This window comes from Onychostruthus taczanowskii, unplaced genomic scaffold, assembly GCF_017590055.1.
Source record: "Onychostruthus taczanowskii isolate IOZ18803 unplaced genomic scaffold, ASM1759005v1 scaffold81, whole genome shotgun sequence".
NCBI classification, from domain to species: Eukaryota; Metazoa; Chordata; class Aves; order Passeriformes; family Passeridae; genus Onychostruthus; species Onychostruthus taczanowskii.
In genome coordinates this window covers 2,214,209-2,235,240 of record NW_024506002.1, presented here as the reverse complement: position 1 = coordinate 2,235,240, position 21,032 = coordinate 2,214,209, and the positions used below count along the sequence as shown (strand labels likewise).

Below are 21,032 nucleotides of genomic sequence, written 5' to 3'. Positions count from 1 at the left end.
CGCCGGCCCCGGGCCAGCCCGCGCAGCCGCGCGCCGATGCGCGGCGCTGAGGGCGGCGGGATGGCGCTGTGGCGGGGGCTGCGCTGCTGCCGCCGCGCCTTCGCCTGGCTGCCCGTGCTGCTCATCGCGCTGCTCCTGCTCTGGTCCTACTACGGATACGTCTGCGAGCTCTGCCTCGGTGAGCGCCGCCCGCGCCCAGCGGGGCCCGCCCGCCCCGGGCCGCGCCTCGGCCCCCGAGGAGCTGCGGGCGGGGGGCGCGGCGGGCCGGGGGCTTCGGCTATTCCCCTTCTCCCTCTCCTCTTCCTCCTCCTTCTCCTCTTCCTCTTTCCCTCCTCCTCCTCTTCCTCGCCTTCTCCACTTCCTCCTCGCTCTCCTCTCCTCCTCCTCCCGTGGCCGCGGTGTGAGCGGGGCCCCGCGCCCGCCCGGTGCCCGCGGTGTCCCGGGGCTCCATCCCGGCAGCGATCCGTGCGCTGGGACAGACACTTCGGTACGGGTCGGCTCCTGCTCGGGATTAATGGGGGCGTGCTGGCCTGTTTCCCGCAGGGTTGGTGCCCGGCCGCGGGCTCCGGTGCTGTTTGTCACTCGAGAGCCCGTGCTCTGTGTCCCTGCCAGGGGAGGTGGCGTTTGACAGGGCGGGACAGGGATCCCACCGTGAAAGGCAGCGTTGTTGTGATTTGATAACGTCCAGCTGTGATTTATGAGCTAAACGGTAACAAACACCAGTCTGTGCCCTGCCTTACAATCGTTTTATGTTTGTATTTTGAAAAGGAAAGAAATAGGTTACATGGGATCGCACTCCGGCGTGGAGTTGTTACAGTAGCACAGAAAACGCTGCATTTTAGAAGAGGAAGTTTTATGCTGGCTAGTAATTGTATATTTAATGCAGCAATTTAACTATATAGTAAGTTGCAAACTTTCTCATGTTTGTTATTTCTGGTTTAGTGTGCTTTTGGAAAAAAAGAGTTGGCAGCTCTGGTGGAGAGAAGAGCTGGAAGCTTGGATTTTTGAAACTGTGAGGAGGAGCCGTGACTCCTCAGGACAGAGTGAGGCACACAAACAAAACCAGCGGTCTCAGAAAGGATAGTCTGAGCTGTTCCTGGGGCAGGAGCTGCCTTCTGGTGCTGCACAGTAAATCAGGTGTTTGTCAGGGTTGGCAGTGCAGTGAGACCTGCTGGTTTTTTCTCCATGGGAGCTAGAATGAAGTGCAGCTTCTTTGGTCTGTTTTAATCAGCAACTTGGCAAAGCCCCCAAACACTTCATCACATTTATCCCATCTCTGAGACTGTGGGCTGTTTCTTTCAAGAATTCACATAGGATGATATCTCTGAGGTGCATGGAACTGTCTTTAGAACATGTGAGAAAAAATGTGGAGTATTTTCCTGAAACTCTTGACAGTCTTTTGAGGTGTGCTGTGCAAATTCAGTAATGCTGAGCACGGGCTGATCCCAGGTCTCAGTGCAGCTGCTGGAGGAGGCTCAGGTGATTTGAGCCAGGTTTGGACTGGGGCTGTGCTGCTCTGCAAGTGCTGGTTCAGCTGGCAGGAGCTCAGCTTGCTGTGTGGAATCACAGCTTAAATTCATTCATTTGCCCACACCCACTTGGTTTTTTTGCCCCATTTCTCTCTCATTTCTTTTATTTGTGTGTGGAGGAGTTTATGTACACAGAAGCTGAAATGATTGAATTATTTCAGGATTTGAGCATGAACTGTTGGCCTGTGCTGTTACTTGCCAAGGAGAATGTTGTCTCTCTCCTCATTTCCAACAGAGCAAGGCTTGCTGAGCTGGCTGCCTCTTCTCAGCTGCTGGGAGCCTGTAAATAGTGAATGCTTTGTCTGGAACCTTGGTTTGCATTTTCAGCTGTGCCGAGCACTGGAAGTGCTGTGGGGGTGATGTCTGGGAGGCCTCTCCTGCTGCTGGCTGTGAGCTCTCAGTGCTGGGGTGCCCAGTGAGTCACAGGAGGAACCTCAGTTCTTGTTTGGCTGGTGGTTGCTGCCACGGTGCCAACAATCATCCTGCCACAGAACCTTTTAAATCGTTGTGTTTGTGCTCTTGTCTCAGGTAAATCCTTAGCCAGGCCCTGCTGCAGGTGTGGTCAGGAGGGAGCCAGGCAGTGCTTGTGAAAACTCATCATAGCTTGATTGGCAGCAAAGCAAAGGAAAAACTAAAGTTTTCCTAACAGTCTTGTTTACCTGAAATTGAGCAAGCAGAGGCACAGCACAGATTCAGTTTCTTTTTTCATCTACATTGATGTGTGACACAAAGCTTTGTCTTCCAAGCAATGCTCTATCAAAACATCACAGAGCTCCCTGTTTGCAGTTCAAGAAAGCTGTCCTTGTCTCTTCTGTTAAACTTGGGTGCTGGCTTTTAAGGTAATGGATAGATTTTCAAATAGTCTCTACACTGAACAATGCACCTTTTGCTGCTTGCTCAGAGGGCTTCTGTTAGTAGGGGCTTTTCTCTCATTGTGGTGCAGTAAGAAGGGGTTGTAAAATTTCTGCTGGTAGGTAGTGTAAAAACAAAGAAGTCACTGCAGTTGCTGACTTGGCCAAAGCTGAGAAATTGATAACTTTTTAATCCTGCTGATGCAGAAATGCTTTGGGACAGTGCTTACAGTGGAGGGTCAAGACCACCTGGAGACCAGTATGTGGCAAATGCAGAGATACAGGTGCTAGAGGAGCCCTGGTGATCTCACTGTCACAGGAGGATTGCTTTTATCATATTTCTAGTGCAAAATATACATTTTAATAATTTTATAAGCAGGGAAAACAGCACAAGTAAGAGTGAGTGAACATCTTGCTGTGGGTGTGTGCGTGAGTGAAGAAGAGTTGTTACGGATGCTTTTGGTTTGGTGCTGAGCTGTGGGCTCTCTCTTTGCCTCTTGAATTTGAACATTTTTCCTAAAATGGCTGTATTTCACATAGAAATGTTAATTGTCACAAACTTCTCTGGGATTCATATTTCCTCTGTGGACACATGGTTTTTTTTTCTTTTCCAGTGACTGTGAGCAACCCTGTGGAGAAAGGTATGTGATAATTTATTATTTGCCGTGCAACCCTCGTGTAAAAGGACTCACAAATGTTCTGGCTGAGATATCAGAAATATTTGCTGTCATTTTTTAAAGGTACATCCTCTTTCAGTGTCTCCTCCCTGTAATTGCACCCTCCTGAGGTACTCAGCATGCTGCACCTCCTGGGTGCACTGGGAAATAAATGCTCTGTCTAGTCACAGTCTGGGCAGGACATGGAAAGGCTCTGATCCCTCTGACTCTTTCAGGAAGAGCTGTGTGTATCTGTGCACACCCACACCCCTCTTCTCCCTTTCCCTTTCACATTTCCAGAGCTGATTTTACAAGCCAAACAGAAAATACTGGTTCCCATCTGCAGCCCACCTGGCTTTTTTCACTGTTCCGTTTGATCTTTCAGTGAAAGCTATTTTTGCTAAGTTTTCTCTCTCGGTTCTGGTGCCCACTAACAGATCCTGAGTCACAGCACAGTAGGATTGCTCAATGACACTCTTCAGACCAGTGTGTTGGTGGAGGTAATAGCCATGTTCTAAGAATAAGGAGTCAGTGGATATTTTAATATTTTTCTCCTTCTTTCCTGGAGGTGTTTTGGATGCTTTTGGCTAGTCCAGGTGTTCTCCTGGTGACTTTCTTCTTCGGGGGTTATGAAGGACAGAAGTAGGTGTAGTGTAAGCTGTTCCATGAAGAGCAGTGCCAGCTGACATTTAAAGATTCTCCAGATTGCTGCATCCAGTAAATTCTCTTTCCCCTATAGAACAGTTCTAACGTTTGAAATTGCTACAGAGAAACTGCAGAAAGCAGGATGTTAATGACTACTCTGCAGAAGAAAGTTAATTGTTGCCTAATCTGTTAGTGCATCTCCAGGTCAGCTTCCTCTAATGTGCTGCTAGGCTGATCAACAAAATTAAACCTGTTGCAAGATTTATCTCCCTTCACATTAATTAAAAATGGCTCAGCTCCACCTGCAGTGTGAGGGTAACATCTCAAACCAGCCTGGAGCATGAGAGTGACTTAGCTGTGATTCACAGCTCCTTCCCACAGTCCATCACATCCTTGTGAGATGTGTCCCATCATTTGTCGTCTCATTAGAAAGTCTCACTGATGCATTTGGCCTTTTTTACCGATTTTCACACAGGAAAAGAAGTGTTTTGATATAGTTAAGAAGTGTTTGAATTTTAGATTTCTCTTTCCAGCTAGTTATTTTAATCTTATTTTCTAGAATTTGAAGCTTAAATGAAATGGGGAAACAAGATTGTTACTGCAATGAAATGATGTGTTTAAATAAAACCATCTTGTAACTTTGATAATGTCTGAGTGAGTTGAGTGTTAAAGAAATGGCAAATAATCTGTGCAGCTGAAGGACAGCTCCTTTGGCTGCCTGTCCATGGAATGCCTGCTAATGCCCAAGGCTCTGGAATCAGGTTTGCACATTGAACTGACTGTTCTGACATGGCCTGGTTTGCAATTCTTCCTATTTTGCTCAAATTCAGGGAAGTTTTCCTGATTTATTGTATCAATTGTGGCAAATGTAAAAGATGTTTAATAAGAAATTTGGCTTTTTCTGGTGATGTAAAGCTCATATTATTTCCTCTCTGCTCTCACAAGAAGAACATGGTGCAGGGTTGGACAGTGCCCACTCTGCTTCACACTGCTTTTAGTAACAACTAAACCCCAATACTGGGAGGTGCAAAATTCACCTTTACAGTGCTCAGCACCTGCCAGATCTGCTGGGCTTGTGCCTGGGATGTGGGGAAGAGACAGGAGTCCTGTCATTCCCAGGGATAAAGGTTGTCACCTGCCCTGTGGGACAATTTTCTGACAGCTGCATCTTCCTCTCCCACAGAATGGGAGCAGGGAGGATCTGAGGCTGGTCACTCCTGAGCTCTGGAGCTGCTGACCCTCAGCCATGAATTTTAGCTGGACTGCAATAATGTGTGGCACTGGATGGACATCTGTCTTTTCCCTTCTTCTTTTTTTTTTTTTTTTTGACATTGTTGTGAAAAATTTGAATTATGCCCATTGTTGATGAAACCTTTGCTTAAGAAGTCATTACTCTTTTCTGTTTTTTTCTTTTCTTGTTTTGTTTTTAGTGGCCTATCTTGTAGTATTCCATATTCTCTTTGTGCTCTTTGTGTGGACATATTGGAAGTCTGTTTTCACTCTCCCAATACAACCAGGCAAAAAGGTAAGAGAGACAACACCTTTCATTCCTTGCAGAACAAAAGCACAGATGTTAAAGAGAAATCAAACATCCTTCAGTCTAGTTGATCTGAAGAGGACAGTCAGAGGCAAATGTGTTTTAATTATTTACAACCAAATATTTACCTTGTCATGTTGCTTGGATAAGTAGATTAAATTTTTTTTTCACATTTTGTTTTACCTCTCTATGAAATACTAATAAAACACTCAGATTGAGGCAACAAAATGAGGTCAATACTTGTGCGGCACTCCAAATATACTCAGCCTTGCTCTGATCCTGATTACAAGAATGTAAATTTATAAATAACAACTAATCCCAGTTTTAAAAATCTAAAAATATAAAGGTTCTTGCTCACTAGAGAGGTGCTGAATATGTTACAAAGGTGAGTAATGGTATTCATCTAGGGCAGCAATAGGAGCAATTCTAATAAGTTGTTTTATGAGCCTTAATTTCACAGTTTCATTTCTTATTGCTGTGTCTCTCAGTGTTCTGGCTCCCAGCACTCACTGCCTCCCTTTGCCTTCCTAACAACCACATTTTCCCACTGCATTCACCTCAGGAGCGGGGCGCACAAACGTTTCCAAGCTCACCTGTGTTTGGCACGCTCTGCGCTGCCCGTGGCTGAGCGCTCCTCGGTGCCTTCTGCTTGCAGTTCCACATGTCCTACGCTGACCAGGAGCGCTACGAGAACGAGGAGAGGCCCGAGGTGCAGCGGCAGATCCTCGCCGAGATCGCCAGGAAGCTGCCGGTGTACACGAGGACAGGGAACGGAGGTCAGCCCAGACCGAGCCCAGATCCGCCCACACGCCCCGGCAGCACGGGCTGGCACCCAGAGGATCCTGCTGACCAGCAGCATTCCCAGGCACCCGCTGACTCCTGCTCTCCTTTGCTCGCAGGGAAAACAGCCTTGAACCCTCTCATTTAGTGCAGTTCCAGGTGCTACCTTTGAGGAGCAAAATCCCTTTGGATTACAGTCCAAAAGCCCACATGTGCTGTCTGTATTTAGAAATAGCAATAGAATAATCAAAACTGTTGTAATTTTTACTTAAAATGGAGTCTGGCTTAGGGATGCAGGACATATTTCTGTGACCAGTGTTCTGGATTATGTTCAGTGATTAAATGCCTGCTGCACTCCCTTCACAGCTTAAAGAAATCTGTGTACATATTGGAGGCTCTGACCTGCTCGTTTCTGTCAGGCAAGCCAAAGAATTTTGAAGCAGAGAACTGGAATAAATAGGGAATTATCAAAATGAAGTTTAGGTAGTCTGAGTAAATGTGGAGGCAAGTGTGCAACTTTGGTTTGTCACTTTTGAGCTGGCTGTATGGGTTAGAGTAGGTTTGGGATAGATGTTAGGAAGGAATTCCTTCCTGTGAGGGTGGCGACGCCCTGGCTCAGGTTCGAAGAGGAGCTGTGGCTGCCCCTGGATCCCTGCAAGTGTCCAAGGCCAGGCTGGACAGGCTTGGAGCACCCTGGGACTGTGGGAGGTGTCCCTGTCCATGGCAGGGGGTGGAATGAGATGAACTTTAGAGTCCCTGCCAACCCAAAGCATTCCATGGTTCTAGGATTTTATGCTTTCACTGATTGTTGCAAGTCTTCATCAGAATTATGAGTGTTGCTTACCTGATTGTGACCTGCAGCAAACACCAGGTCACCTGCTGAAGTGATAGAGAAAAGAATAGTTAGGAAATGAGCACAGTATCAACTAGCACATGAAAAAAAGAGCACTTCCCCATTGTTTTGTGTTAATTTGTCTCTGATTCCAGGGATTCGGTTCTGTGACAGATGCCAGCTGATCAAACCTGACCGTTGTCACCATTGCTCTGTTTGTGCCATGTAAGTCATGGGCTGCCCTTCACCCAAGTGCAGTCACCACAAGGCTTTGGGAGTGGGCTGCTCCTTCATGTGTCTTTTTACACCAAAATGTTCCCCAGGGTCTCTGTCCCAGCTGCAGCTCTTCTGCTCTTGGGCAGAAATCATTCTCATGTCTCTACACAAGGACCAAGTACATTGGTTGGTCTTCAAACACCAAGAAATATACCATCCTAAAATTATATCTACCTTAAAAAACTTAGAGACAGCATCATTTTTAGTATCTATTGTGTAGAAACCTCACAAAAATCAAAGTTTTGCTATTGATCTGCAGTTGGTAATGAAGTACCAATTAAAAATCTTCCATTTTTCTTTTTTGTCCTTTTGCAGGTGTGTGCTAAAAATGGATCATCACTGTCCATGGTATGTCCTAGATACTGGTTTGTGGTTTTCTGAAAGGAAAGACTACTTAGATATATTTCTGTAAACCCCTCATGTCTGTATTCCTCTCACATTTTAGGCCATCCATCTCTTTAGTTTGGGAAACTTATAAAATAAGTGCACTTTGAAATTGCCTGAAATTAAATCTTAGCAAATCATTCATGTTCACTCCATAACCCATGTGTAAGAATGCTATTATATTGATAAAATTTAAACCCCAACTGCTAATTCACTCATTAACTATTATTCAAATTTGAAAGAAACTCCAGCTTAGCCTTTCCTTTGGGCTCTCTTAGTGTTTCAGCTGCACTTGGGGTGCTTCCAATAACAACATTTGCATATGGATTGTTTCTGAACTGATGCTGGTCAGAGACAGTCAGCAGAAAGCTGCATGGAATAATTGAGCTTTACACCTTTCAGAATTGCTGCCACTAAATTTCTTAAATTCCTCCTTTTTTTTGGAAAAAAAAAAAAAAAAAAAAAAAAAGGAAGATTTAAGAATTCAGAAGCAACACAAACATTTCCCTACCTGAACCTTCCTGGTGATCAAAATTGGAGAGGGTTTTCCAAACCTGAATTCTGACACAAACACCCACACACTTTTTTGGTTTTTTGTACACCCCCATGTTCCTTTCTAGAGTTGTCCTGTGCATGGAGAATTCTAACCAAGTGTGGGGTTAACTGGGCTGTATGTAAGCAAACAGGCAGGGGTGAGCTGGCTCCTGAGGTTTGCAAAGGAATAAAGCAGCGCAGAACTCCCGGCTCTGATTTCCTTGGCAGACAAGAGCCAGACAGGAGGAACGAGCTGCTGCCTCTGTGACCCATTTACCTGTGGTACCAGCCTTGAACAATTCCAAAAACCTGAACTGCTCTTCTGCTCGGCCCACAGGAGGGGTTGGAGGGGAAAGCAGAGCCATCAGCTCTGTTCCCTTTCGGCCACTAAGGGGAGCTGCGCATTGGCAAATTGGGCTGTGTGATCGGGGGTTTCAAACCCCTGGAAACCGATCGTGCTCTTTGTGTTACAACCACTGTGTGCTGCACCAATCCTGATTTCAACTTTGCTTTTGTCCTCCAGGGTGAATAACTGCATTGGATTTTCTAACTACAAATTCTTTCTACTGTTCTTAGCCTATTCTTTGTTGTATTGCTTGTATATTGCTGCAACAGTCTTCAAGTATTTCATTAAGTATTGGACAGTAAGTCATGAAATCCGGTTCCTTTTTCATCTCCTGTCAGTCTCGTGGGCTTTAGAGACTCTTGGTGCTTTGTGCTGTCAGGCAGTGGAGGGGCTGCATTTTCCTGGGAGGTGTTTCCTGGGCCCTTTGGGAGTCCACCTCCTGCTAGATGTCCCAAATGCACAAAGCAAGAAGCAAGCAGCCTTCAGAATTTCAGACTGTAGATTTTTTTCTGGCAGAGGGGCTCTATCCCTTCCCTGTCCTTGTGTTTGCATGGGTGTCCCTTGGAAAGTTTGGCATTGATGTGTAAGATCCTGGCAGTGATTTGTACATATTTTACTATGAAAAAAAAAAAAAATGGGTCAAAAACTGGTGTTCATTTTCTAACTCCCATAGGCCTCCTTTCTCAATTTAAAAACAGCGATGCAAAGGAGGCTTTTATGCAGTTACTGCTGATTGCTTCTGTGCAAGCGAGGCCAGCTGACAGCTCCTGTAAGACACTGGCCCTTGGTCTCTGTTTCTGTCCCCTCTGCTCAGTAACTGTGTATGTTTGTGTTTAAGTACCTTTGCTGTGCACTAATTGTTCCCCACACTCAGCAAGGCACAGCCCTGAGCCCAGGAGGTCCCCAGAGCCTGCCTGTGTCCCTGCTGGGCACCTCTGGCACCTGGCTCTTCTGCTGTAGAGGGAAAGGAGCCTTTCTTCTCCTTGGAATGTCCCACTTGGCTTTTAGACTTTCCCCATCCATTTATGCTGAGTTCTAACACTCCCCAGTAGCTGCAGATGTGGAGGGCAGGTTTCTCCAGGCTTACTTTGAGTAAGGTGCAGAATTTTAATGTATGCACAGGAAACTCAGCAGAACTTAAACAGGGCTTCAAGAGCTTCTGCCTGCTCATTTCCCACACACACAGGGTGTTCCTCATGCCCACCTGGGCAGCTGTGGTGGGCTGGCTCAGAGCCATACCAAGGGTTAATAACACCCCCTACACTTTGTGCTGTGGTACAGGAGGGGAAATGAACCACATTCATTTCTTTGTCTCTTTTTGCTTTATATAGTTATGTTCACTTTTGTCTGTAAAAGTTTAAGAACTCCCAATAGGAATTTTAGAGTTATATTTCTAAGTACAAATAATTTCCATCTTTAATTTTTTCCCATCACTTGTTCTGTGTTGCTTTCCTTTCCAGGGTGAGCTGACCAATGGACGTTCCAAATTTCACATCCTTTTCCTTCTCTTTGTGGCAATCATGTTCTTTGTGAGCCTCATGTTTCTCTTTGGCTACCACTGCTGGCTCGTCAGCAGGAACAGATCTACTCTAGGTAAGGCTCTTCTGTCCCTTCCTTCTAGTAAGACACACCAAAGGTGCTGTAAGAAGAAAAAAAGAGAAGAAAAAAGGCATTTGTTCTATTTCTGTACATTCCTGCTGGTGTTTGAGGGGAGGAAGATTTAAGGTCTTGGTACAAGCTACACAAATTTGTCTCTGCAAATGAGCTGCATTTATTAGCTGGTGTGACAAAAGCTTTTTTAGGGAAACCAGAGCCTTAAAGTGTAGAAGTCCAATTATAAAAGTGTTAAGCATATGTAAAACTGCATTTGCTGTGACATGAATGCAGCTTTTGAGGAATAATGGATTATTCCTGTACTGAGGTGCTCCCCAATCAGCTTGATGAGCTTGGGAAACACAGTGATAAAGGCAATCTTTACTGATAAAAGCAAAGAAGTTGTGACTGTAAAATTAAAGAAATTATAGTCTAAAATTGTATCATTTTGCCAAAGTTTCTTTGCTTTTCCTTAGAAAAGTGTTCAACTTACAAAGCTTTTGGGATAAAGTTTTGTAACAAAACAGACACTCTCAAGAGAGAGCAAATATTCTGATTTTATCAAGTTATTACTTCAAAAGTCATTTCATGGGGCACTGAAGCTCATCTATCCCAAAACATCAGTCCTGTGCAGCAGCTGAGAGGGGAGATCAAACTGTTCCTAAGGCACTCCAGGTTCTTCTCTCCTTTCTTCTCTTAATTTTATGCCCCACCAGAACCCGGAGTATATTTGCATTTGTTTGTCCCTAGTGCTTGTTCATTCTAACATTAACGAATGAGGTGATTTAAATCTGCAGTGCCACTTCTGGAATATGCACTGAACACCAACCTACTTCATCCTGCAGAGTTTTTTACCTAGAATCTTTTACCCTCTGAATTTCATCAAGTCCCACAGGAAGATCTTTTAACTCCATTCTCTGGATGAAACAACCCCTTGTGGGTTGGTTTGACTGTTCTCTAGGTTCAGTTGCACAACCAAATTCCTGCCTTCAGCTGGAAGGTCTTTGCAAAATGGGAAAACCATTATTTTGAAACTGTAGTGCTGTATCTCTGTAATCTGTTAAATCACATTGGCTTTAGATGGTTACAAGATGCACAACCCTGTTTCAGAGTGTTTGCCATTGATTTTCATTTTTTTTCCACTGAAACCACCTCTGTTTGCAGAGGCTTTCTCAGCTCCAGTGTTTCAAAATGGCCCAGATAAAAATGGATTCAATCTTGGCTTTGTGAAGAATCTCCAGCAAGTGTTTGGGGAAGAAAAAAAGCTCTGGTTGCTGCCTATTGCCTCTAGGTAAGTGACCCTGCTAAAAGCTGATATAATTACAGTTTTTCACATTTTGTGTACAGGCTTAGGTCACAGGAAAGTGAGGGTTTTATGTGTTTTCCAATAAGAGTGGGGCCATTTTCTGTTGGGTGTCACTCAAACACAAGTGAGATTTCTGCCCTGAAGAATCTGTGGGATAAATTGATAAAATTTATACCTATTTGCTTAGTTTTCATAAATGTTTTCCTTAGTTCCCTTGTCACTTCTAACTGCCCACAAGTTAATTTTTCCAGGGCTTTTTTTCTGTATTCAAATTACTTGATCAAATTAGCACATTTACCTTCTGCTAAAAATTACTGGATTCCAGGCCACAAGTTTCAACTTTGGTACTCCAGAGACCTTGAAAAAATGGAGAACCAAAATGAAAGATAAACGTGGTGCTTTTCAAGCTTAAAGATGATCTTAAATAAACGTGGAAAATACTGGCAACAGAAATCTTTGCAGAAAAAATGTAGAGAAATTGTCATCTTTTAGAGTCACTTGCTGCTTTTGCAGTGTCCCTCTCTGCCTTTTCCCATGCAGCCAGGGGGATGGACATTTTTTCCCAATGAGAGCCTTGAGTGAAGCTCGGAACCCTCTCCTGACAAATGAGGAGCAGTGGGAAGAGGATGGAATAGATGAAGAGCCTCAGGGTAAGGAATTTCTGAAATTAGTTGTCCTGACCTACAGTGGCCAATAAATGAACTATAAGAGCTAATCAAATAAAAAACTGTGTTGGTTAAGTCTCTGGGCAGCTGAGACTTGATTAATGAGCACAGACTGAAAATAAGCTCTGCTTTGGAAACAATTCTTTCTTTTTTTTTAATGACTTTCTACTTGCAGGTGAATGAACTTAAAAGGTGTTTCAAGGGTTAGAGAAACTGAAGTTGCCACAAACTGAGAGTGTTTACATGTAAATGTTGCTGCATGCAGCCCAGTTATTTGGGATGTAAAGTGTGCCTGCAAGAAGGAGAATGTTTAGATTTTTTTAAAGTGTATTTATCCTATGACAGTGTGTGAAATCAGGCATGCAAACATCTGAGTTCAGGGATACATTTAGGAAGCTGCTTTGTACTTTGTCCAGCTTTATTTCCAGAGTAAATTTACCTCTCTCCCTGGTTGATTCTATACATTTTGGTACTTACACAAGGTAACACAAGTGAGTTTTAAAACCAACAAAATGTGCTTTAAAAATAGTAAACTATTGTATTTCTGTGAATTTTTAATGATGTTTAAAATAACTCCTGTAGGAATGAGTCAGAGCTTCTTCCAGTTTTTACAAACTTTAAATTCTCTGAATCAATAATTAATACTTCCATATGAAAATAGTGGCAGTGAGGTGATTTTTGGCTAGATCAGACCCCAGACTATGGTCTGGAGCTTATATGAAGTCTTCTAATTTATAGAGCTTATAAAATATCTGACATTTCCAGGCAGTTGAACTGGATAATCACTCTGGGTCCTTTCAACTGAAATATTCAGATTCTCTCTTACACAACAGAGGTAAACCAGTAAAAATGTCTAAGCAGAAAGACCTGCAGTGTTCCATTAAAACTGCAAGACCTTTATTTGTCTTTGTGACTTTAAAGCTTGTGACTTGGTTATGAAATAAAGCCAATAATAGAGTAATCTCAGTTTAAAACAGCTGTTCAGTTCTCTGAGACAAGTGCTTGTCTATTTTTGTTTGTAATTATCCTTAAAAACACAACCCCATGCTTAGTGAAATATGTATTCTCAGTGAGAAAACCAGATTTATTTGCCTCTAACTGCTTTGCTTTTCACAGGTTCTGGTGAAGCTTCATCCCTTGCCATAGAAAGGGAGACATAGCAGTGTGAAAACAGTGGTGTAAAGCTGCATCAGAAAGGTATTTCTTTCTTTATTTCCCTCAAAACCAGTGCTCTGCAGGGAGTGGGAAGGTAATGTTGAAAAGGTTTGGGCTTTAGCAGAAAAATATTTCTCCAGCTTGCCCAGAAATCCCTTGTTCAAGGGGCCCTGAAGGGAGGCAGAGGCTCTCAGTGGCCCTGGGCTGGGTGTGGCACAGGTGACACCAGAGCCACCAGCACTCTGTGAAGGGGAGGACACCGACCCTGCAGCTCCTCTGGAAAACATGACTTGGACAGTGGCAAGATGGAAATTCTGGGATCATGGGAGGTATGGGAAGGTGCAGGTGAGGTGTTGAACTGAAGCTGAGCACAGCCAAGTTGCAGCTGGGGGTACAAGGAAGTGCCTTGTAATGTCACATCAGCTGTCACTCTTCTCCAGGCTTTCTCTCCCCCTGGGAAAGATGGGTCCCACAAGAGCTGACACCAGCTGGGGCAGGTGCTGCTTCCAGAACATTCCCTGCTCTGCCTCCTGCTCCGAGAACAGGGGAGATGCTCCACACACATCCTGCCCCAGGAGCTGCAGGCAGTGAGGAGGGCACAGTGTCCTGTTGTCCCAGGGGAATGGAGCTGACCCAGATCCCAGCAGCATCCCTGCTGTCCCAGTGCAGGTGGAGTTTGCCCCTCTCAGTTCCAAGGCAGTCAGTAACTGTGGAGGGGCAGAGCACTGCAATCCCTGCCTGGCTCCCCTGGCAGACAGGGCCCCTCCACGCTGCTGTCAGTGGGAACAAGGAGTCTCCCTTGTTCCACTGAGAAAAACCCCAGAGTGTTTTTCTGTCAGCACTGAGGGCTGCATCCTGCCATCCCAGCAGAGCAGGCAAAATCAGCTTTTTCCTGTTGTTCTTCATGGCTTTAAAATGACTCCCAAAGCCCAGATCAGCCCTCAGTCCCTCATAACAGCATTGCTATGGTTGCACAATTGTATTTTTTAATTTTCAGCTTTCCTCTCAGGAGCCAACATCCCTTCTCTTGGCAAGGACTTCAGTTTTGAGGGGCAGAAAACAGGCGGATCTTCAAGATGAGAAAACATCCTGAAGTATTGTCTGATGGGAATCTGCATTCCAGAGTGCTTCTCCAGGAATCCTGCTGTCCAGATGTCCCAAGGCTTTATAAATTTAAGTTACAGAGTTAACAGAACAATTTTACAGAGTGATTGTGGCCAATCTTCTTTGGCCTGCTCTCTTTATTTTATAAATACTCTATATTTTTTATTCAAAATGGGTAAAAATGTTGATGTGAGTGCGTTTCCGAAGGCCTTTTCATTTTGCAAACATCAGGGACTCAAGCTCTTGAAATTTTTCCAAGCCATAATATTCTTGGGGATGGTTATTTATTTTGAGGCTGATTCTCCAACCTTCTCTGACAAGTGGCATTTTCTAATGTATTTAAATTCTGAGTGAGTTCAGCTCAATGCAAGACAGACCCAGTTAAAGCTGGCACTAAATTGGTAGCTGAATGTAAGAGTGTTGAAAGCAAAAGTGCTGAACATGCACATGTACATGTGCAGCTGTGAGTGAAAATAAAATATTCACATTGCCAGTACCAAGATTCAAGAATATTGTGGCCATAGGTTTTTTATAGCCTTTTTAGGGGGTGTTATTTTCCTTGAGTTTGGGTTATAGTGCTCTTGCATCCCACTTGCAGGCTCCTAAAATGCAAAAGGGAACTTCAGACAGTCCACTTTGCATTAATTCCTAGGGTTAAAATACCATCTCATTCCTGGATCAGTGTTTGATGGAGATTTGTGTGTTCATGGAGTCAGAAAGGAAGATGTGAATTCAAAACATGCACTGAAAGTTTGGCTCCAAGAGTCATGTTTGGAGTTTGCACTCCACAGGGGTGGCCTGAACCCCAAATTGCTGAAGACACAATTGGTGTATTGAATTTTTTCAGACTTCTTCCCAGCTCAGTGCACTGACTGGCTTCAGGGGTTTCTGCACTAAGAGGTGATCAGATTTGTTTATGCATTTTGCTGCATTTACAGTCAAAGAGGTGTATCCCTGTTTTTGTTTTGGGGAATAGAACTGAGACTTGGCTGGCTGGATTATGGATATTTTTCTAGACCTGAGTCCTTTTTTTTTAAATCTGCATGATTCAGCCCAGTCCATCATTCTTATTTGAATTAGGTGCATGCTAAAAGTATTGGTGTACTGCCTCTAAGATCATTTAGTACCATTTTCTATCCCATTTTTGTGTTTATCAGCCCACTGTTGTTGGCAGTGACTACAGGAGCAGCTGTGAATGCCAGCAGAAAGGAGCTGATGAGTGAATATGGAGATGGAGGTTTTGCCTACAGACTAAACCCCTTTTTCCTCTGTTCCTCTGCTGCTGCTGCCACAGGGAATGTGTTTGTGAGCCAGGAGAGCCTTGCAAAGGTTCCTTCCCTAAGAGAAAGTGTTTCACTCCTGGCTGATCCGTGCCCTGTGGGCAGGAATTTTGTCCCTCAGCCTCTGCAGTTTGTGTGGAGCAGGCAGTGCTGATGTCTCACTGCTGAATTTGGCTGTGAGGGGCCATGCTGGGCTGGCCCAGGCTCCTGTGGGTTTGTGTCTCTCCTCAGGGTGGCCCTGAACACTGAAAATGTTCCTGCTTCAGCCACCTGAGCCCCATCTGTTGAGTGGCTCTGTCACCAAATGGCTGCTGAGTGCTGGAAGGGTTTTTCCTGTCAATCTAAAGCTGCATTTCTAATGTAAATCTGGTGTTGGACCTTGTGCTGTGTGTGATGCAAGGTGGCAGCTGAATTAATCCCCTCGTTCCTGCCAAAATGTGCTCTGGAGGGGGAGCTTGAGAGGATGATGGCAGCTAAACACAGCCAGAATTTAGCACCTACAGAGGTGCTATTTGTGCCTTTAAAAACTTTAAATTCCGTGTATCTAAAACCAGGAAGGTGATTTGGTGACTTTCTGTTTCATCCTGCCAGCTGAAGTGTTTGTGTGGAGTTGCAGGAGGGGTTTTTTGTGTGAATTTACAGAGCTTGTGTGGATTTGCAGGAGGGTTTTTTGTGTGAATTTACAGAGCTTGTGTGGATTTACAGGAGTTTTCTGAGCAGGTCCTTGTTCCCCTCCTGGGTTTGGCTCTGGTTACAGCCCTGCCATTATTTGAGTTGCTTCTGTGCCAGGCAGCAGCAGCAGAGCTGTGCAGGAGCTCCCCTGCACTGCTCATTAGGGAGTACAGAAAATCAGATTTTGTCATCTAATACTAAGGCAGATATCTTTATGATGGCACAGGTACCAAGCTCGGATTGAGAAAGGGTTTTAAACATTTCCAAGTAACTTTTATTCAGTCACCTTTCTTGTAATTAATTATGGTTATCTCTTCCCTTTCCTTCAAAGCAGCTCAGCCTCCCGTGGTTGTAACAAACTCTTGTCCAGGTAAAAACAACACAAAGTTTATCACTTCAGAGCCACTTCTCAATATCCACACATCAGATGCTGGAAAGCTCAATGAAATGTGAAACAAACCAAAAGCTGTGTAAAATGAGGCAGAACAAAATGGGAAAAACCCACATGTCTGAGTGAGCAGCTCCATTTTGTTCCCTTCTGCTCACTGAAGGTGATATCCTTATTTTACCTCTGGCCTTTGTCCTTTTTATGCTGAGTAAATGCACTGGCAAACAGTTCCTCAGGCTGCTGTGGTCAATGCTGCAGGTGACAAGAGAGAGAATATTCAGCCCAGTGTGTGATAGGTTTTTTTAACCTGCAAATGGCTCTTCAGAGGTAACCCACTGCAGCTCCTCCTTTGTTTTCCATGCCCTGATCCTCATCCAGAGGCTCTCCACCATCATCACTGACTGTAAGGGCTGTATCATCAAACCTCTCCCTGCACTCTCCATCCCAGCATTCCAGGAGTGGGATTCATCCCCCAAGTCCCATCAACACCAAGGATACTGCAGCTCTGGGAGCTGGCCAGTGATTCCAGCTCATCCTGTGTGTACCTCACACTGCCTGTGCTGGTGGCCCAGCATTCCAGGTGCACCCTGGGCCCTCTGTGTGCCAGGAGCAGCCAAAGTGTCCCCAGTGGGATTGCCAGCAGTGTTCAGTGTCACTCTGGGTGTGTGCTGTAGGTGCAGTTCCATTCAGGGAATCTGGAGAACTGTTAAGGTCCGAGTCCCGGTTCTGGTGCTGCTGTCAGTTGTGTGGCTGCAGGGGCTGCTGAAGGTGTTCCACTCCAGCCTGGAGCAGTGTGGAGGCAGCAAGGGAACTGTCTCAACCCCCTCCAGGGGCTGCTTTCCCTGCTTAGCACTGGATCTACACTACAGCTTTCTCAGCTTGGAGCAACTTCTCCAAGTGATGCCACCATGGAAAGGAGGGAACTCTTTTATTGGACTTTACTGTGCTGCCTCCATTGTTATCCCTCTGCTCCTGGATTCATCCTCTGAAATAACTGACCACTAACAGCCACCTGCTCACCTCCCCCCCTTCTCTCCCGTTTACATTCAGGTACAAAAACCCAGACAGAGCATCATATTGATGTTTCTCTGTGTGCAATTGTCCTAAGTCCAGCCCTGGGCCAGCAAGTCCTGCCCAAGGAACCAGGACTTGTGCAACCCCCACTGCACTGCCAGGTTTCTCTTGCTGAGTTGGAAGTTTTTGGAGTAGGATTATCTTGTTTTCCTTCAAGCAGGGAGCATTCTGTATGTTTGAGGGGGCTGTACCCAGTGTGTGTGGGGTGCAGTCACTGGTGAGAATCAGGAAGCTTCCAAATCACACTATGCAATGAATGTTTGCTTCCTGGGACAAACAGGAATGGATTCAGCAAAATCCACACCAGCTGCAGCTCTGTAGTTCTGGATGCTGGTCTGGACTGAAAGCACAACTTGATGCATAAAGTCTGTCATGTGATATGAATGTCAAATGTAAAGGGGAAAAAGAAATTACTATTTTTTCCCTGAATTTACCTATGAAGAATGATGTACTGAGCAGTTACTCTGTGCAGGGTTACTCTGCTGAGCAGTTACTCTGTGCAGAGCTGAGGCACTCATGGAAGGGTTTAATTAGCAGGGGAAGGAGCCACTGCTGACCTTGTTTATTAAGCCAGAATTAATTAACTCAAAAGGGTCACGTTTTCATTTCAGTGACTCCTGTGGTACAGATTTCTGAAATGGATCCACAGTACTTGAAAATACCTCAATTTTATTGATATTTTTCCAATTCTATCAGCTTCTGCTTTATTGCAGAACACTTGCAAACCTAAACTCATTGTGAAGTGATCAGATCATCCAGATGACTGAAGGTGTTTGCACGGCAGAGGGGCTCTGGTCTGGCAGACCCTGCACTGGCTCTGCCATGGCTCTTCCTGCCCAGTGCTGCATTCCCTGCCCTGGTCACAAACGCTGAGCTCACACCCACTGCTGCAGGGTTTTAGTCTCTTGTCCTTTTCCCATCCCACTTTGAGTCTTTCCTCTTCCTCCTGAACATACAGTTAAATATTTTCAGCTGAGAGCTGCTTGTGCTGGTTTTTTGGATACTGTGAAGGTGAGTAGGTGTCATTTTATGCAGTTGAGCCATGTATTTTATTTGTAATTAATCTCTGTTTGTCAGGTATTGGTTTGTGGTTCCCATCATCAGCCCCAGCTGGCTTTGCTTAGAGCAGGATCCCATTTCCTGCATTTTCTCTTTCCTAAAAGCCTCATTTCTTCATTTTCCAGCTTCCTTTTGGGACGTAAACCTTGTGAAATAAAATGTAAGTTTACATTTCAAATACAAGCCTGTAAGTTGCTCATGCCTGCATGCTCCTTAAAATACTATTTTTTTTCTGTATGAGGTTTTAAGATTTACAGCAGCATTTGTAAAACTTTAGTGGGTAACAGCCATTGTTAAAAAAAATATGCTAAGGAGGGGGGGAAGCCACAACCACAAAAAAATCCAACAAAAAGGACAAAGGGATCATCTCTGCTTCTTATTCCAGCTGTGCTTGAAAAGAATGCAGTGCTGGTGTCAGACAGCCCTGGGACACGCAGGTACCTCACCTGACACTTCCCTGCTGTTTCAGTACTTCCTGAAGCACTTCCTTGAGTTAACCTTGGACTAAATCCCACGGGATGCCTGAAACCCAACAAAATCAGCCTCCCCCTCTCCTTTCCAACCTGGGGAAGGTGTGTGCAGCCCCTTCTCAGCACTTCCCTCTGTAAAAGAAACAGAAGGCCAGAGTGAAAGTGTTGGTGTATTATTCCCCCCACACCTTCTGGAGGATGTGGGAGCCTCCAGGATGTGTCCCAGAACTCCCTCAGCACCTGGAACGCTGCTGATGTCATGAACTGCTGGGCTGGTGCAGGTGACCTTCCCTGGGAGGGACAAGGCTGTGCCTGAGAGCTGGAGTGAGGAGGTGGAACTGTGGTTCCTCTGTTCTGATTTAACTCCTTCCTTCTTTGGAGTTAACTACACTATGGAATGGCTTCCTGCTGTACTCATGGAGCTACTCCAGAGTGATTCCAAATCCATTGCTGGACAAGGGAACTTTGGGTTAGGAACACAGGAAAGTAGGAAAGGTCTTGTTATTTTATAAATTTATAATCTGCCTGCTCAGATGGCTGCTCCTCATCTGAAAATGCTGTTTGTGGTACAAAAGATAGAAGTGAGCTAAATCTCAGGATCAGAGAACAGCAGGGCGTGCTGTTGTCAATGCAGCAGCAGGGTTTAATGTCAGCCCAGAAAAGCCAGGGGGTTTCACACACTGGAAACCCCACTGCAGGGGCTGCTGGGGGTCAGGGGAGCCCTTTGGGAGCTCCCTGGGGCAGGAGCAGCCGTTCCCCATGGAGCTGACAGAACTGGGACACAGCAGCAATCCCTGGAGTGGGAACTGCATCCAGCTGCTTCTTAGGAACCCAGCGTGGCCTGGGGCTGGCAGCTGTTCCAGGGTGGCTGCCTACACATCCCTCCCCCCTAATTCGATGGGAAGTAATTATTTTCCAAGGAATGTCACACCAGGATTGCTGCCCACCTTTGGGGTGTTGTGTTCAGGAATTTAATGCTGCTGCTGGCATTGAGACTTTTGATATAAAATGGGTTTTTACAAAAGCCTTGGATACTCATTTTAACTGTGAGACCAATGCTCTGACTATGCTGATGCTCTGTGGAGTTTCACTGTATTTTCCAAGTGTTTGTACAGTTTCTACAGCTGGATATCCTGTATGTTCTGCTTTGTTGTTTTTTATTATGGTTTATACTGCACTGCAGGCAAGGACTGCATTAAAACCATTTTTGGCTAATTAATTAGACTTGTGAATGGTTATTTCCTATGCTTGAGCTAAAATTCCCTCTCTGGAAGTGTTACACAACTTTAATTAATTGGAATTACTGCTTGGAATAGGGAATGTTCTTTATCTGTGACAAAAACATTCATTGCTGTGGGCAGCCCAGACCTCAGCACTCCACTCACCTGATGAGAGGTAAGGACACTACTTGAGACAACATTCCCTAATCCTGCAATTGCAGAATACGGATATATTTTAAAATAATAATGGCTTATATTGTGTTCCTGGATTTCCCCAAAGTTACAGTGAGGGGAGGTACTGGCCAGCTGGGTGTGGTGTGCTTATTGCCCAGGGATTCAAAGAAAGAAGGGATTTGGCTGCAGACTGATGTTTAATGTGACCCAAACAAGGAGTGCCCTGAGGCTTTGGAAAGGCTGCTGAGCCTTGAGGGCCACGCTTGTCTCCTGGCTCTGGAGCTCTGTGAACAGGACTAGAAATCGAGTTCCAGCTTTTTGCTGCAGTTTTCCTGTCTTTTAAAGGGTTGGTGAGACTGATCCAGCCACACCTTTTGTCTCATACAACTCCCAAGTTCTGTATGTGTAGAATTTCCACAGGCAGTGCTGCTCCCACCCCCAGTTCCCACCCAGTTTGCACCTCTGCTGCAACAGGAATCTTCTTGAGAGAGAGGAGACCAGA

At 45.1% G+C, this 21,032-nt stretch overlaps 1 protein-coding gene across 1 annotated transcript; it reads left to right on the top strand.

The window, feature by feature from the left end:
* The first annotated feature begins 21 nt into the window (after positions 1-21).
* On the top strand, positions 22-20,331 carry ZDHHC15 (zinc finger DHHC-type palmitoyltransferase 15). The gene is made up of 12 exons (XM_041424357.1): positions 22-178; positions 2,995-3,021; positions 5,112-5,206; positions 5,874-5,994; positions 6,986-7,055; positions 7,422-7,454; positions 8,548-8,668; positions 9,831-9,963; positions 11,128-11,254; positions 11,810-11,919; positions 13,051-13,131; positions 14,087-20,331. Exons 1-11 carry the CDS (start codon positions 37-39, stop codon positions 13,092-13,094), a joined length of 1,023 nt encoding a protein of 340 aa, XP_041280291.1. The 5' UTR covers positions 22-36; the 3' UTR covers positions 13,095-13,131; positions 14,087-20,331.
* The last annotated feature ends 701 nt before the right edge of the window (positions 20,332-21,032 follow it).

Excerpts from the sequence above, each read along its gene's own strand:
- ZDHHC15 (XM_041424357.1), top strand. The coding sequence starts at position 37 with ATGCGCGGCGCTGAGGGCGGCGGGATGGCGCTGTGGCGGGGGCTGCGC. Across the intron at positions 3,022-5,111 it reads GAGCAACCCTGTGGAGAAAG|TGGCCTATCTTGTAGTATTC; the intron begins GTATGTGATAAT and ends TTTTGTTTTTAG. Across the intron at positions 8,669-9,830 it reads ATTTCATTAAGTATTGGACA|GGTGAGCTGACCAATGGACG; the intron begins GTAAGTCATGAA and ends TTTCCTTTCCAG.